Consider the following 15656-nt stretch of genomic DNA (forward strand, 5'->3'; position numbering starts at 1 on the left):
TGTATTTAATTCAGAACCAATTGACATGTGTTTGAGAATAAATTAACTGAAGGCGCAATTAGATTGTAACAGATACATACTTTTGAACGCGAAGTGTAGAGATTTATCTCTATTTGGAAAAGTTATCCAGGGTGGCAGATACATTAGGCGAGTTGTTTCATCCGCTACTATTGATGCTGACTGTACTTTCAACCACATTCGTGAACTGACAATGGACCAATAAACCTTACTGCAGCGACAGCAATGATCAGTTAAGAGTGTTGTTGCTATTATAGCGGCGTCATTTGTTACAAATATGTACACACCATCTACGAGTGCGTCTCCGTTCGCAAAAGGAATTCGCAAAGTCATATAAGCTTACATCATCGTTTTGTCCATGTTTTTTTAAATTACTTGGGTGTAGCTATCATAGCCAAACTGGTTTTGTATGACCTTGGAGTTTATCACAGAAATAAAGATAAAGATAGTTTACTATTCAAATAGGCATATTACAATGCGCTTATGAACGTCAAATAAGGCTACACCGGCTCTAACCCTACACCTCTGACCCGAGAAGATTTAAGTCCCCCCTCAATTGGAGGAGGGTATCCCAATATGGACCGGCAAGAAACTCGGCGGGACACATCTTTTCAAAACATTACATCTTATAATTAACATGCATTAAATAAGAAAAAAAATACAATTTAGATTACTATAGAAATCATGCAATTACATACAGTAGCTACTTCTCTTTATAGAAATTTGGTAAATATATATATATATATAAATGTCATATCAAACCATATTAAATATTTACATATGCAATCTGTGTGTATAATTTTAATATATCAGACTTTAGATATTAAAGCGCTGGTGGCCTAGCGGTAAGCAATAAGCAATGGCGCGGGCACAGACCCCGGCTCATACCAATGAGGTTTTCGGAACTGTAGGAAATATCATTTGATATTTACCAGTCGCTTTCGGTGAAGGAAACCGGACATTAGTCCAGCCGGTTACGGTTATTAGTACGGTACGGTACAATAAGGCCTGATGATGTTGTGTTGATATCTGACAGTAAGCACAGCATTCAACAAAGTTTGGAACAATGGAGGGAAGCCCTGGAAAATAATGGATTAAAAATAAGTAGGACAAAAACAGAATACATGGTCTGCCACTTTAACCGCGTGCATCCAACCGATACTGATATCACATTAGACAATATTAAGCTACCACAAGTTAACAAATTTAAATATCTTGGATCGGTGATATCAGACGATGGTACGATAGACGCGGATGTTACGCACAGAGTTACAGCAGGGTGGAACAAATGGCGCCAACTTACTGGAGTTATGTGTGATGCAAGGATGCCAGTAAGAACCAAGGGCAAAGTGTATAAGACTGCAATAAGACCGGCAATACTATATGGCACGGAAACTTGGGCTGCTAAGAATATACACACACAGAAACTTCACACCGCCGAAATGCGAATGCTAAGATGGTCGAGTGGTGTCACGCTAAAAGACAAAGTTCGCAATGAATATATTCGAGGTAGTCTAAAGGTGGCTCCGATTGCTGATAAACTCGCAGAAACCAGACTCAGATGGTATGGCCATGTGATGCGTAGGCCAGACGATTATGTCGTGAAGAAGTGCCTTTCCATCGCAACATGCAAAAGGGGAAGTGGTAGACCGCTAGCCACATGGCTAACGACTGTCCAAAGGGACATGAAAATTCTCTCATTAGGATGCAATGACGTATATGACCGCAACAAATGGCGTGGCATGGTTAAGAAAGCCGACCACGTGTAGCGGGACAAAGGCGAGGACAAAGAAGAAGACGGTACAATAAGGCCTATATTTACCCTCTAGGCAAAATGCCAGGATAACGCGAGAAGGAAGAGTTACGCAGCAGTCATGAAATCAAGAAGATTACATGAAGAAACTAGGTAATTCTTTTGAATTTGAAAAAATCCTTAAAAATCGTTTTAAATAGTATGTAATTTGGTTTGTTAGTAAAATAGCCTATTCGTGTCGTCAATTCGTCTGTGTCTAGGTGCATATACAGCTAGGGTTGCCATACTTATTCGGAATGGATACGGGTCAATGGGGAAGTAATCAGGAAAATTTGTCGTTACCGTGCAGGTATAGAAACAATTTGGTTAAACAGAGATAATTGTGACAATTTATATACGTATTCTACAGCGGTGTTGATATACGGGACGCGATACTTATATACGGTGACAGTCCCGTATATACGGGATGTATGGCAACCTTACATATACCTAAACTTTCATGTTCAAAACAGTTACACGAAACAACCAAAACAATTTCCATTGCAACGAGTATTAACCCTAATTTAACGTTTATGCGTCGTTGAAACAATTGACATTGATTAATCCACATTGTTATGTCTGGGCACTTTTTTCAATATAATTGGTTCTGGACACTCACATGGCTCCAGCGTCAGTTATAACATATGCTTGTATACTACTAACATATATTGAAGGAATTCTTCAAGAAACAAGACGTTTCTTTATTTGCTTGTCTTTTCATTTCATACAATGTACAATAAAGCGGTTCTCACACTGGCGCCGTATCCGAAAACCATATCAATGTGATAACTGTTTGCAGTTGGTAGCCCGGCCGCTGGAGCTGGTGCTAGTCCCAGGCGAGCGCTACCCGGCGCAGCGCGCGGCGGGCGCCGCCGTGCCGCAGGAGCTGTCGCTTGTCGCACGCGACATGCCGCACATGGCGCGCTTCGTGTACGACATGTACCTCGAGCGCGTGCGTGATCACCAACGACAAGAGGTACGTACTCCACCACTTAATTGGTACGCACTTCCATTATAAACGCAATCGGACCAATAACGACTAAGTTTAAAAAGGCGGCCGTTTTTGACTGACTTACGGGCGCCATTCCCTTCTAATAGTGTAAAAACGTAAAAAGCAACACTGCGGGGTTGAATTATGTTCTACTATATTGTAATTATAACTTAGTTCCAATTCTGCACATCTGTGCTAGTATAGGAAACCTATGACAGCATAGTACGTGTTGTTAAGTACGCAATGCCGTTGCGTTATTACAACGCTGTTAGAGCAACGTTAAACGCGTGTCGCACATCAGTATAGTTTGCAATGTCAAATTGCCTGCGGTGCCAAATCTTGTCTTATTTATGTGAAATATCTTATTTAAATATGATTAAATATTCAGCAGGCCCAGCAGACCTGGTCGGCGCCGGGCACGGCGCGCGCGGCCAAGTCGCGCGAGCCGCGACACTTCGTGCCGTCGCACCCCGGCGCCGACGACGACGACGACTTCCAGCCTACACAGATCGTCAACGAGGTCGATGAACCCGAACCCAACTAGACCACATGAGCGGAGAAGCCTAGGCCCACGAATGGCAAGGTACTTAGATAACTTTTACCAGGCAAATGCTCTCCAAGTCTCACATATTTGGTAATACCAAATGCACAGTCCGACAGTGAACAACATACGATACGTAATCAGATTGTGGCTCACATTGTGAGCATGTTTCCTATGACCAGATGCCTATATTGCCTACGATTTACTCGACTCTGCGACGAAACTGACGCTTCGAGTAAGGCATAGACCATTCCTTACCTAGCACAGCTGTGAGTAGCATTGCTACTAAAACTTGATTAAAACTTGTTCTGTTTTGTTCGTACGAATTCTGATTAGAATATTAATTCAGTGATTTTCATGCTTGTTTGTATTGTGTGCTGTATCTAGAAATAAATAGAAATTTAAGATTAAATAAATAAACATTGTCATTTTTAAATAGGTTTTTATTTGTAAAACATGAGGAATTGTCTCAAATAGCTGCCTTTTATACGATAAAAGGCAAAGGTCGGTTTAGACTTACCAGGTTAGCATATAAAAATTTTATATGTTATCAGGGAAAAACATGAGGCCATGTTTCACTTAATTTAATATAAACATATCGTTGCTACATTACAGTACCAATGTTTTCGTAGCGCTACGCTCGTAGCCGATTTAAGCATTTTCCCGCTTTTTAGAGGAAAGCTACTTACGAACAGAGAACCGACTGAGCGGGTTCCCAGCACTCGTTAATGTCTATCGTAAATGTGTGTATGGAAATTACCGTCACTTTTCGTTCGTCAATCCGAAACAGTCTTGCTTTTCAATTAGCATTAGTTTTTCTTGGCTATGGCCCCTTTAATATTTATCACTATTTTATGCGACTAGTATTGTTTTATCTATAGTTCAATACGTATATACTGAAAGAGATGGACTATTTTTAAACGCGCGCCACTAGATGCTATAGAGGGGGCACACAGTTTAAAAGTTTATCTCAAATAAGTACTCCAAATAGGTATAGCGCAAGCGCGTCAGAGGATAGACCTCTACTAGAGTGGCACCAAGTTAACTCTGCAGACTTTGAAGTAACAAAGTGTGGACTCCCACTATATTACATCCTATTTTAACAGGCCTGGCGTTTATGGTGGCACCACCACACTCCGTCACTACACAGTCTGTGTAGAGTTAGCTGCATCATATCAAATCCTGGAGCTTTTAACCCTTTAACGGTCTTACGAGTATCAGTAATTACGGAAAATGTAACCCAGTCATTTTGAAATTAACTTTAAAATCATTGTTGTAAGGTGATCATTGTTGCCATATGAAATTGAAGTTTGCCCGTTAAAGGGTTAAATGTCATAAACCTCTAATTCATTATATTTGTATGAAATGGAGTGATACGATACGCCACGACGGGAGGCAGATATAACTTTTCCGCCGGCGCAACTTCGCGACACTGAAACTAATGAGGTCAAATGCGCAAAGCTTACTGCAGGTGGCGCTGCAATCATTTAAAACATATATGTCATTAAACTCCAAATCCAAAGAAACATACATAACATTGGTTTTTACAATGAGGTTATAAACGGCTCCTACTATCGGCACCCCAAAAGTCTGTAGTTTGTGGTGTATGTTTCTTTGGATTTGGATTTTAATGACATGTTTTTTAAGCGTTCTGCGTTTATCCTCATTGATACGACGATAACTTGTGTTTTAGGCAACGTATTATATTGCTCCAGTTTCGTCCATAGGCACGCCTACAGTGGGTGTGACGATATTCTCCTCATCGTCTGCCCCCTTCAGGTAGGTCTCGGCCAGACCGCCCAGGCAGAGCAGCGCGTTCCTCTTGTACAGCGCCTTGATCACGCGCCGACGGAACACGACTAGTATTAGGAATACAATCAGGCCTTGCAGACAATTTACGATGTCGACTATAACCCTGGAATATTAAATTATTGTTATTTGAGCGGCAGGTTCAGTTGATCAAATTTGAACCATAAGATATTGAATTAAAGTTGACATTTCAATGATTAAAAATAACGTACGCCGCCTGAGGGGAATAATTTTGAGTACCTACTTTTATATGCTTCATATAGAGGTTGTTGTAACAATGATAAAGTCAATATATATTACGAGCATCATATATTCGGCGGCGTGCTTCAAGTATTCAGTGTATCCTCATTTTTCCCCGCCGAGCAAAGTTGGGAATCGGTGTTTTCATATAAATCATTCCCGTATGGCGGTGATCACGTGGGATAGACACAAATGAGAATACACCAAATATATTCATTTCATTGTATGCAGTTGGAATATTAAATGGAAAAAACAGTCTGTCAAGCATAAACTAATCGTTAACAAAGTTTAAACTTACCAAAACGTGTGAACAGGCGTCAATGAGGTGACCATTTCGAATATCCACGGTAAACCCATGATTATAAACAGTCGAAACATCATCCATGACCTGAAATCATGTTCACCATAGAAATAGTTGAAATTATAAATAAAATTTGATCAAATTACAAATATCTGATACATACTTATTTATATTCGTAAATAAACTGCATGATCTAGACTTCTAAGTCAGATAAAATGAGGTAGTACTTTAAGCCCACAATTCGACATTTGATCCAATTCGATAACACAGTAGCAGCAAATACCAAGAAATGCGAAAGATAGTTGCTTAAGTTTTGTACTGAGCTGTCAATATTTACATAGAAATTCCGCGCTGAAAAAATGTGTTAGTATACTCCCAATTCTCACACACCTTTCTTAGTTAAGTAACGACTGACGATAACGATAAGCGAAAATTTTGAAGCGCCATCATGCCTGCACCGCACTATCATCTTACGCCGACTCTGCATAATTCGCGTCTTAGGTGAGAGAAATGCTTGGGCACATGAGCGAAAATACACGAATAAAATCCTTCGGGTTCCTCCTAGACATTTTATATTTGTAATATGATGCCGGTAGTAGGTACTTACTTATATCTCAGCGCCTGCAGGTGAGAGGACGAGAACGTGTGCTTCCACAAGAAGACGGAAACGTAGACGAAGATCGCCAAGTTGGCCGCCATTAGAATCGTGAGCACGCTGTACATGTAAATCCACGTGCGTTTCATATCTGGAAAGATAAGGAAGGATGACTTAGGTTTAACCCTTTACTTCGCAATGTAAATTAGAATTAAGTAATATAACTCGGTCATAGTCTTAGTCATGGTCCTTACACTCATATCTTTATCTTACCTGGTCGTTATTTTTCTCTTGCTTGAATTCTCATTATGTATTTTGTGTAGGTATATGTAGTGTATTATTGTTGCCTATATAATATATGTAGTTTATTTCTCATTGTTTGTAGTTTATATTTACTTATTTTATAAACTTTACACTTATGTGGTTTTGCACTGCCCAACAACTTTATTTCTAGCCACTGAATCGCTATCTGAAGGTTGTCTGGAAGAGATCGCTTTCTAGCGATAAGTCCGCCTGTTGTTACCTACTCACTTATGTCCTTTCTTTGTTTGTAACATGTATTTTTCTTTGTAGTGTACAAAAAAGTATTTTATTTTTATTATTTGTATGTATCTTACAAATTCCCGGGCATTTGGAAGGCGTGCGTGGGGACAAATCCAACACATAGAGGCCCCTTGTAATAAGAAAATTTACTCTAAAAGTAATGTAACACCAACCGACGATTATCTCTGTTTGCACTATAGTAGTGCACCCAAGGAAAAGCCCCGGTTAGTGTAGGACTATTGTAAGAAAAAGGTACAAAGAGAAACCGGGCTATTGGGTTGAGTAGCTAGTGGACTGGTAACCAAGACTATGGAGGTGACTATGGCACCTGCCCTAATCATATGTTAAAAAACACGAAAAAATGGACAGGTGGTGACTCGCCAACTCACAATATGAGTCCCCGAAAACGGCCGCTCGCACAGAGCGACAAGGGGACAACATTGCGTGAGCGGCTCAGGGTGTGGAGAGGTGTACGCCGCTTTCTACCCAGTGGCTGTTTACAGCCACTGTGCCAACTCGCATCTTATGCATATTTCATTTCCACCCTGCGAGCATATAGCTCTGACACCCCACTCTGGACGGCCGGTAAAGGCAAGCCAGAGGTGAGAGTCCTGCGGCCCCTGCTCAGTGTTCACTCCAGCCGGCCAATGAAGGCAAGCCGGAGAGAGGGGCCTGACCGACTCTCGGGGGTATGGGACCCAAGGGACGTCACTTTCCATTCAGCTCGCCACAGGCTGCCCTGGGGGCTTATTATTATAACTTTTGACTCTCATAGGACATCTCATTAGTACATTCGAGCGTCACGAAGGCTTGAATTAACTACCTAACCTCCGCTATTTCTGCGCTTTAAATAAAAGATGAAGCACAACCAGTTGAGGTACGCGACTTTATATTGAGAATTCTTACATATGTACACAGTTTAAAAAGGTTCTAAGGTTCCGTAGCCAAATGGCAAAAAACGGAACCCTTATAGATTCGTCATATCCGTCTGTCTGTCCGATTATGTCACAGCCATTTTTTTCCGAAACTATAAGAGATATACTGTTCAAACTTAGTAAGTGGATGTATTCTATGAACCGCATTAAGATGTTCACACAAAAATAGAAAAAAAACAATAAATTTTGGGGGTTCCCCATACTTAGAACTGAAACTCAAAAAATCTTTTTTCATCAAACCCATACGTGTGGGGTATAGATACCGATATTGAGGTTTCTAATATCATTTCTTTCTAAACTGAATAGTTTGCGCGAGAGACACTTCTAAAGTGGTAAAATGTGTCCCCCCCCCCCCCCCGTAACTTCTAAAATAACAGAATGAAAAAACGAAAAAAAATATATGATATACATTGTCATGCAAACTTCCACCGAAAATTGGTTTGAACGAGATCTAGTGAGTAGCTTTTTTTTTTTATACGTCATAAAATTAAAAAAAAAATCTTTCATCAAACCCATACGTGTGGGGTATCTATGGATAGGTCTTCAAAAATGATATTTAGGTTTCTAATATCATTTTTTTCTAAACTGAATAGTTTGCGCGAGAGACACTTCTAAAGTGAAAAAATGTGTGTCCCCCCCCCCCTGCAACTTCTAAAATAAGAGAATGAAAAATCTAAAAAAAAACAATGATATACATTACCATGCAAACTCCTACCGAATATTGGTTTGAACGAGATCTAGTGAGTAGTTTTTTTTTTAATAAGTCATAAAATTTAAAAAAAAAAATTTCATCAAACCCACACGTGTGGGGTATCTACGGATTTTTTTCTAAAATGAATAGTTTGCGCGAGGCACTTCCAAAGTGGTAAAATGTGTGTCCAAAGTGGTAAAATGTTGAACAAGATCTAGTAAGTAGTTTTTTTTTTAATACGTCTTAAATGGTACGGAACCCTTCATGCGCGAGTCCGACTCGCACTTGGCCGCTTTTTTTCTTTTTTTATGTCATATTCCCAAATTACTTGAAAATGGCTGGACCGATTTGTATCTTTTAAATTATACAGTGAGGGTTTGATTACGGTGCTTATGGTGTTGAAGAAATCGAAGGCAAGTATTCAGCTATAGTGGTTTGATATTTTATTAATAGTTTTTGTAGATATTTATCGTCATTTATCACCATTTGGTGAGGCGAAACTGTTGATTGAAATTATTCAGTAAAGCCGGTTCTTTTTAGTCGTGTTATTTTCTTGATTGCGCTTCAACGTACCAATAAACCAACATTGGTTGTGGCCTATTCCAGGCCGCATGGGGGCTCCAGGGTGATAGTTGACGATGATCAGTACCGCGGTGAGGACGGCGGGCGCACCCCACGCATACAAAGCGTACCACATAAACTTTCTCCAACTTTCATTACTCGACGAATGCCTAAAAAGAACATATTGTTTTGAATTCCGAAGTCAACAACAACATAAGAAATGGTAAAAATATTTAATCTTACTTTATATTGATAAGAATTTGTACAGCTAATGCGTTCATCCAGAAGAACGTTGAGATGTTAAAGTAATAGGCCAGGAAACCTGAAAACAATGGTTACATTGATCACTAATGTGTAAAACACTGAGCATTAGTCAAACTATCTCTCAAGGGTGGATCCAGCTTCATAGTCAGGAACCTGGTTGCACGGTCAAATTCTTACTGTTTTTTCGCAAATAAAATATCTACTGTTGTCCTAGACCCAGCCCAGGGGGGTCATGACCTCCCTGACCGCTCCGTCCTCCCAACCCAAGGATCCGCCCTTGCTATCGCGTATATTGTTATTTTCCATTCGTTCTTAGAGCTTAGCTTAGTACCCGCACTCCACTATCTTACTTCGTTCTTTAAATAGGATTAAGGTGTAGAAAGCCAGAAATAGAGACAAATCCCCTTATTCATAAACGTCTACTAAAGTTGACAAGCCGCTAATAATCGTTTGTCCCTTTCCATCATACCAATACGTCGGAAAGGGACAAACTATTATTAACGGCTTGTCAACTTTAGTAGACGTTTATGAATAAGGGAGCTAGTTTTTAGAGGTATTTTAACGTCGTAGCGTGTTTTCACCAGTGAAGGTTACATCGGTTGACTCATGGTTTTTTTTCGATTCAGCTTTCAAATTACTCAGGAAATCCCAAAACTCCGACCTGAGTCACCATTCTTCTTTCTCTTTTATTAACCGAACAAAAGAGAAGGTCTCCGTTTCAGTCGCATTTTTCAACCGAATCACGTGAAATTTGGTGAGCAAGTTGGATAATTACATAGATTTTAAAATCGATTCAATATTTAGTTTTTTTTTATGTCAAAACTATGCGGTTTCACGAGTTCTACAGCTTACATACCCACTAGTTTATATTATGGGATGAAAATTATTATTGGGAATAAATTTCTACATCCCAGGTATTGAATTAATTGATATTGGCCGATTATTGATTGATTTTCTTACCTCGCACCGCGCACCATGCCATGTGAGAGTATATCATCACTTTCATCACACAAAATAATGCATTGGCTACAGCTTGCGTGCTGCATAAACATGTGATACTCTTTCCTTGTAGATCTCTGAAACAACAATAATTTTATCCCTTATTACACAAAAGTATTTTTTCCTAGTCACCAAACAAAGCACTGTGTTTATTTTATTTTTAATAAAAGTCGCGCTTAGGATAATACGATACGTTTTACATACATATAGATACGATAATTATCTAACATCGTGTTTTTGAACTCTCTTAACGCTCAAGGTTTAATTAGATAAGCATCGTTGAGGTTAGGAGTTCGTTGAGCGAAACCTTGAGTGTAATCACATTAATGTTGTAGGTATGGTTTCATGAAATTGCACCGAGAGAATTTTTTTTTATCATGTATAAGCGAGCTGCAAAAGTGCAAATCTAGGTACTTTATAATTTAATTATATTTATAAAGTAGGTACCTATGTAATTTACCAGCTCTGCGTACATCGGTAGGTACTTGACCAGACCAGCGAATCTTTTGACTAGTAAAATTGTTACTTGTATTTTGTTGGTTCGGTTGCAATACACGCACAAAGTGGCCATCAATTAGAAATATTATTCTGACACAGCTAATAGAACAGTCACATTCAGAGTTTACCTGAGCCCTGGAAAAGCCATATTCACGAAGGGCGTGAGTGCGAGGAAGCCACCATACAGTACCCCAGCACTTCCTCGCTCACTATTTCGGGCTCCATTTCACTATGGCATATGATCGCCACCTCGGACTCTTCCCCGTCCTTAGTTTGACGCCCGACGCTTGAGTTAGAAATGTGAGTGGAAAAATTTTTGGTTACCTGAGCTCTGGAAACGCCATATACACGAGCGCCGTGAATGCGAGGAAAACGCTGGACACCGCCATACAGTACCCCAGCACCTCCTCGCTCACTATTTCAGGCTCCATCTCACTCAGGCATATGATCGCCACCTCAGACTCTTCCCCGTCATTAGTCTGACGCCCGACGCAGAAGCTAAAATTGTGAGTGGTGTATTTATTTAGTTGGGGGAAAGTACGGATTTATTTTAGCCAATGAAAACTTTTATTGACCAATCATTAATAGCAGGAAATTGTGTATTGGATCAGTGCTGCGGGCGGGGTATCTACATTTATGGAGAAGCAATAACTTTTAGTGATATGTGTCAGATCAGCGTCAGTCATATGGACGTTTTTTGAAGTCAAAAATGTAAATGCTTATAATTACTTACTCGCCAACTGCAACTGATGTGACTTCTGATATTTCTCCCATTAGGATACCTAAGCTTCCATCTGGCTTCAGCTTATATGGCAAGAACTCGTTTGAAACTATAAATGTCAAGTTATCAAAACAATTCAGTGTAATCTTCATGGTGGCGTTGGTCCTCGTGTCCAAACAATGATTAAAGTTGTTGTCATCAACCCATATTTCATGTTTTTCGGAGCAACAGTAGCTGCCATTAAGTGCCAGTGAAGAACTAATCAGCATAAGATTAATAATAATTATCTTCATTTTCTACCACTTTTCTTACCGGCTAGTGACTAGTTAAATATATCTGAAATATAAATGAAAACATGAATAAATGCATCTATTTAACTAAGTATACGAAACACACGAAAAGTTCAGAGTGCCGCAGCGGGGGGCAAAAACAATACCGGCAAAATCAGATTTGTAATAGTAATTGGTTTTACAAGGAGGTAAAGTTGTTGTTTAACCCCTCGTGCTAATATTGACCCGAGCACGTGAAAGATTCCAAAATTGAACCACGAGAGCGAGTGGTACGAAAAGTGGAATCTGTAGCGTTGCGTTGCGAGGGTTCTAAGGCACTTGGGTTAAACAAACTTTGCTACTGAGTGAAACACAAAATATGGACACTAACTAACATTACAAATAAAATCGAAATAAACATGGCTGATTAGGAAATAACTTAAAACTTGCATTAAATTACTTTGCTACTCTGGTGGATTAAACGCAACTTTCTCACCAGTTTTTGAAGAATAAAGATAGCCTTTACGAGCAGGTGTCGTGTTTTTTTAAAATAATTTGATGAGAGATATCGAATCAAAATAGAAAAATCAAAGAGTAATTAATATCAAATTAATAAGATATTGTTAAAATCTGATCGCCGGTACAGTAAAAGTAGACCGGTCCAGTTACAAGGCGATAAATTAGTAAATTAATTGTCCTGCTTGTTGTTGTTCGTTTTATTCAGCATTAGAAAAGAGGTAAGCTATCTTGACGTGACTTTTTAGGGTTCCGTAGCCAAATGGCAAAAAACGGAACCCATATGATTCGACATGTCCGTCTGTCTGTCCGATTATGTCACAGCCACTTTTTTCCGAAACTATAAGAGCTATACTGTTCAAACTTGGTAAGTAGATGTATTGTATGAACCGCATTAAGATTTTACACAAAAATAGAAAAAAAACAATAAATTTTGGGGGTTCCCCATACTTTTTTCATCAAACCCATACGTGTGGGATATCTATGGATAGGTCTTCAAAAATGATATTTAGGTTTCTTATATCATTTTTTTCTAAACTGAATAGTTTGCGCGAGAGACACTTCCAAAGTGGTAAAATGTGTCCCCCCCCCCCCTGTAACTTCTAAAATAACAGAATGAAAAATCTAAAAAAAATATATGATATACATTACCATGCAAACTTCCACCGAAAATTGGTTTGAACGAGATCTAGTAAGAAGTTTTTTTTTAATACGTCATAAATGGTACGGAACCCTTCATGGGCGAGTCCGACTCGCACTTGGCCGCTTTTTTTGCAGGTAGTGGCACGCGCGGTTTTAGTTAACAATAGACAAAAGATTAGCCGCTCGGGGCCAGCTTCAAATTGAACGACTATACTTAAACAACAATATATAGGTATAATATAAATCGTGTTTTTTTTAAATTTTCGTTAATTTCAAGGGTGCATTCTTGAGCTTAAATTAAGTAACTTTCTCAAAGACACCGGTACTCTAATTAACTCCATTTTGGAGATAATCAATAATTTATTTTTATCTTATAAGGCTCACGACCGTATACACTTGTCTTAGGGCCTGTTTTCATATTAATTGATTAGTGTTTAGTACGAGTTTGTACATTTGCTACTAAACGTAAATACTATCTCGGACAATTGATGTTCGAAATGACATTGATTTTTTAAATTGTTTGGTTGAATTAAATGTAATGCTCCTGCCACAACAATGCTATATTACTTTTTATAAAACTAAAAAAAAAATTTTTTTTTTTTGAAAATTAACTATTCCATTTAGTTTCCTTAAACGTACTTATCCATACCCCGGAGTTAACGGAATTCATTAAAAACACGGTGTATAAATACTTAAATGTATAGAAAACACCCATGACTCAGAAACAAATGTGCTCCGTGCTCATCACAGAAATAAATGTCCTTACCGGGATTTGAACCCAGAACCATCGGCTTCATGGGCACCCACTACGCTAGACCGGTCTCGTTATATTCCTATTGCACGTTATCCGTAGCATGTTATAGGTAAATGACCTTGCCACGTGCGTTAATCGGCGGTGAAACCAGTTTATTTATTTTTATTATAGGTCCTAACACTTCGACCTCACATTTCTCCTCAGGGTGCTTAGCCAACATAACAAATTAACAATCTTTAACGCCCCATAGCGTAGTGTAGTCATCTCTCTCTATTAATGCGACAATTACAGTTGCGTTTCGTTTCGCTACAGAGTGTAATCGATTGACATGTTGGCTACGCACCAAGACCGTCGCTAAATATATCTGCATTTTGAAGTATGAGGTAGGTACGACGAGAAGCGCGCATATATCAAAATGATGTCAATTTTTATGTTCGAATCAGCCGGCTAATCCAAAGGCCAATAAACAAAAGTACGAGTAACTAGTCAGTAAACAGTAGGTACTAGTTTACACTATACAAAAAAAAAACAAAAAAATATATATATATATTCTCAGACAATTAATACAGTCCATATTTGTTACTATACTCGTACAAATAAAATTAAGGAGGCTAGAAGACCAAGTGATTGTTTGATAACAATACAACAGCCGTGTAGATTACATACCTTATTTTTTTCTCGTAAACTTCCTCGAAAGTAAATCAAATAATAATACAGTATTTTTATTAGTTTTAAAATTTAAAAACCACTGCATACCTATCACTTTCTACAATGCTATAATATGATTATACTTATACTGATCTGTAACAATTATGTTTTAGACTGACGTGCACTTGTCGAGATAGGCTGTGGCGGACTGGACTCAGACTTCTCAGAGTCGTTAATGTCTATGTAGCGGCTTGAACAAGTGCATTACCATAATAATGCCTCGTTGATTCATATAGATGCAATACTAGCCCCCGCCTGCGGCTGCTGCGGCAGTGGGCGACTTTCACCCCAATAGAGTGAATTTACAAAAGTAGATTGTTAACAAAAAAAAATACAAAAGGATGATGTTATAGGTAGGTGCTGGAATTAACAAAACTAAAGCTATCTTACTCTAACAAGAATATTGTTATACTTTCTCTTTCACACGTGTAAACTATTGAATAAAATCGCCTTTGGTAGCTATGAATAGGAGCACATCTTTCCTTTCAATTTTGCGATAATAAATTCCAACTCTTATAAATCGCTATGTGTCTTTTAATTAATAGAGTGGTTATTTTTGTCGTATAATCTTATTCTGCTAATATTGATATCCGAGCAAGCGAAAATTGCACAATTAAACCACGAGGGTGGCGAGTGGTTCGAAAATGGAATCTTGAGCGTTGCGAAGGTTTCGAAGCTCGAGGGTTAAACAAACTTTGCCACCGAGTGAGACACAAAACGAGAGGAAAATACTAACTGTAAAATATTAGAAATCAAATGCAAATGAACACTAATAAATATTTATCACTTAATATCATTTCTTAAAAGTCAATTCCACCAGTTATTAAAATGAGGAAACAACTCAAAATTTGTCACTCTCGTGGATAATAATGTTTCTTACTGAATAAGATGTAGCATTAAAAATAATATTAGTTTCTACCGTAGTAGTAGTAGTCTTTACCGGAGTGTGTATTGTCTATCGGCATTCTATGTAACGGAACTGATCTATTTTACATACATAATCAGTTCAATATACCTATTATACGAATACGAGTCGTGATGGGCGTATTGAAGAGATGCCACATGAATACATATTCGGCGACTAAGCGGTATTCGGTCTTTTGGATTTTTTTTTTATATTTCTTAGTAGTCCTTAAGAAAACATGTCCGTAATGTATTTATTTTGATCACACGTTAATGGAAATTGTAATAGATAAGATATAAGATAATAGATAAGTTGGGTGCTGCCATCCGTCGCATAAGTATCGCGTCCCGTATTTTTCTCTTCC

The 15656-nt window shown here is 38.6% G+C and overlaps 2 protein-coding genes across 4 annotated transcripts in view; one reads left to right on the plus strand and one right to left on the minus strand.

Moving 5' to 3' along the window:
• The window catches only part of LOC133528254 (RNA helicase aquarius), a 111869-nt gene extending 108091 nt beyond the window's left edge, over positions 1-3778 (plus strand). For all 3 annotated transcript variants that reach the window (XM_061865557.1, XM_061865558.1, XM_061865559.1), the window contains 2 exons: positions 2610-2786; positions 3190-3778. In XM_061865557.1, the coding sequence (XP_061721541.1) occupies positions 2610-2786; positions 3190-3345 (333 nt within the window). In that variant the 3' untranslated portion in view covers positions 3346-3778. The remainder of the gene's footprint in view (positions 1-2609; positions 2787-3189) is intronic.
• On the minus strand, positions 3765-14650 carry LOC133528257 (G-protein coupled receptor Mth2-like). Its single transcript, XM_061865562.1, has 9 exons — positions 14347-14650; positions 11512-11835; positions 11103-11276; positions 10242-10357; positions 9261-9339; positions 9030-9187; positions 6300-6438; positions 5690-5779; positions 3765-5257 (listed from the first exon to the last, which is right to left on the minus strand). Exons 2-9 carry the CDS (start codon positions 11790-11792, stop codon positions 5044-5046), a joined length of 1251 nt encoding a protein of 416 aa, XP_061721546.1. The 5' UTR covers positions 11793-11835; positions 14347-14650; the 3' UTR covers positions 3765-5043.
• Between the last annotated feature and the right edge of the window lie 1006 nt (positions 14651-15656).

Source organism: Cydia pomonella, chromosome 19, assembly GCF_033807575.1.
Source record: "Cydia pomonella isolate Wapato2018A chromosome 19, ilCydPomo1, whole genome shotgun sequence".
Taxonomy (NCBI): domain Eukaryota; kingdom Metazoa; phylum Arthropoda; class Insecta; order Lepidoptera; family Tortricidae; genus Cydia; species Cydia pomonella.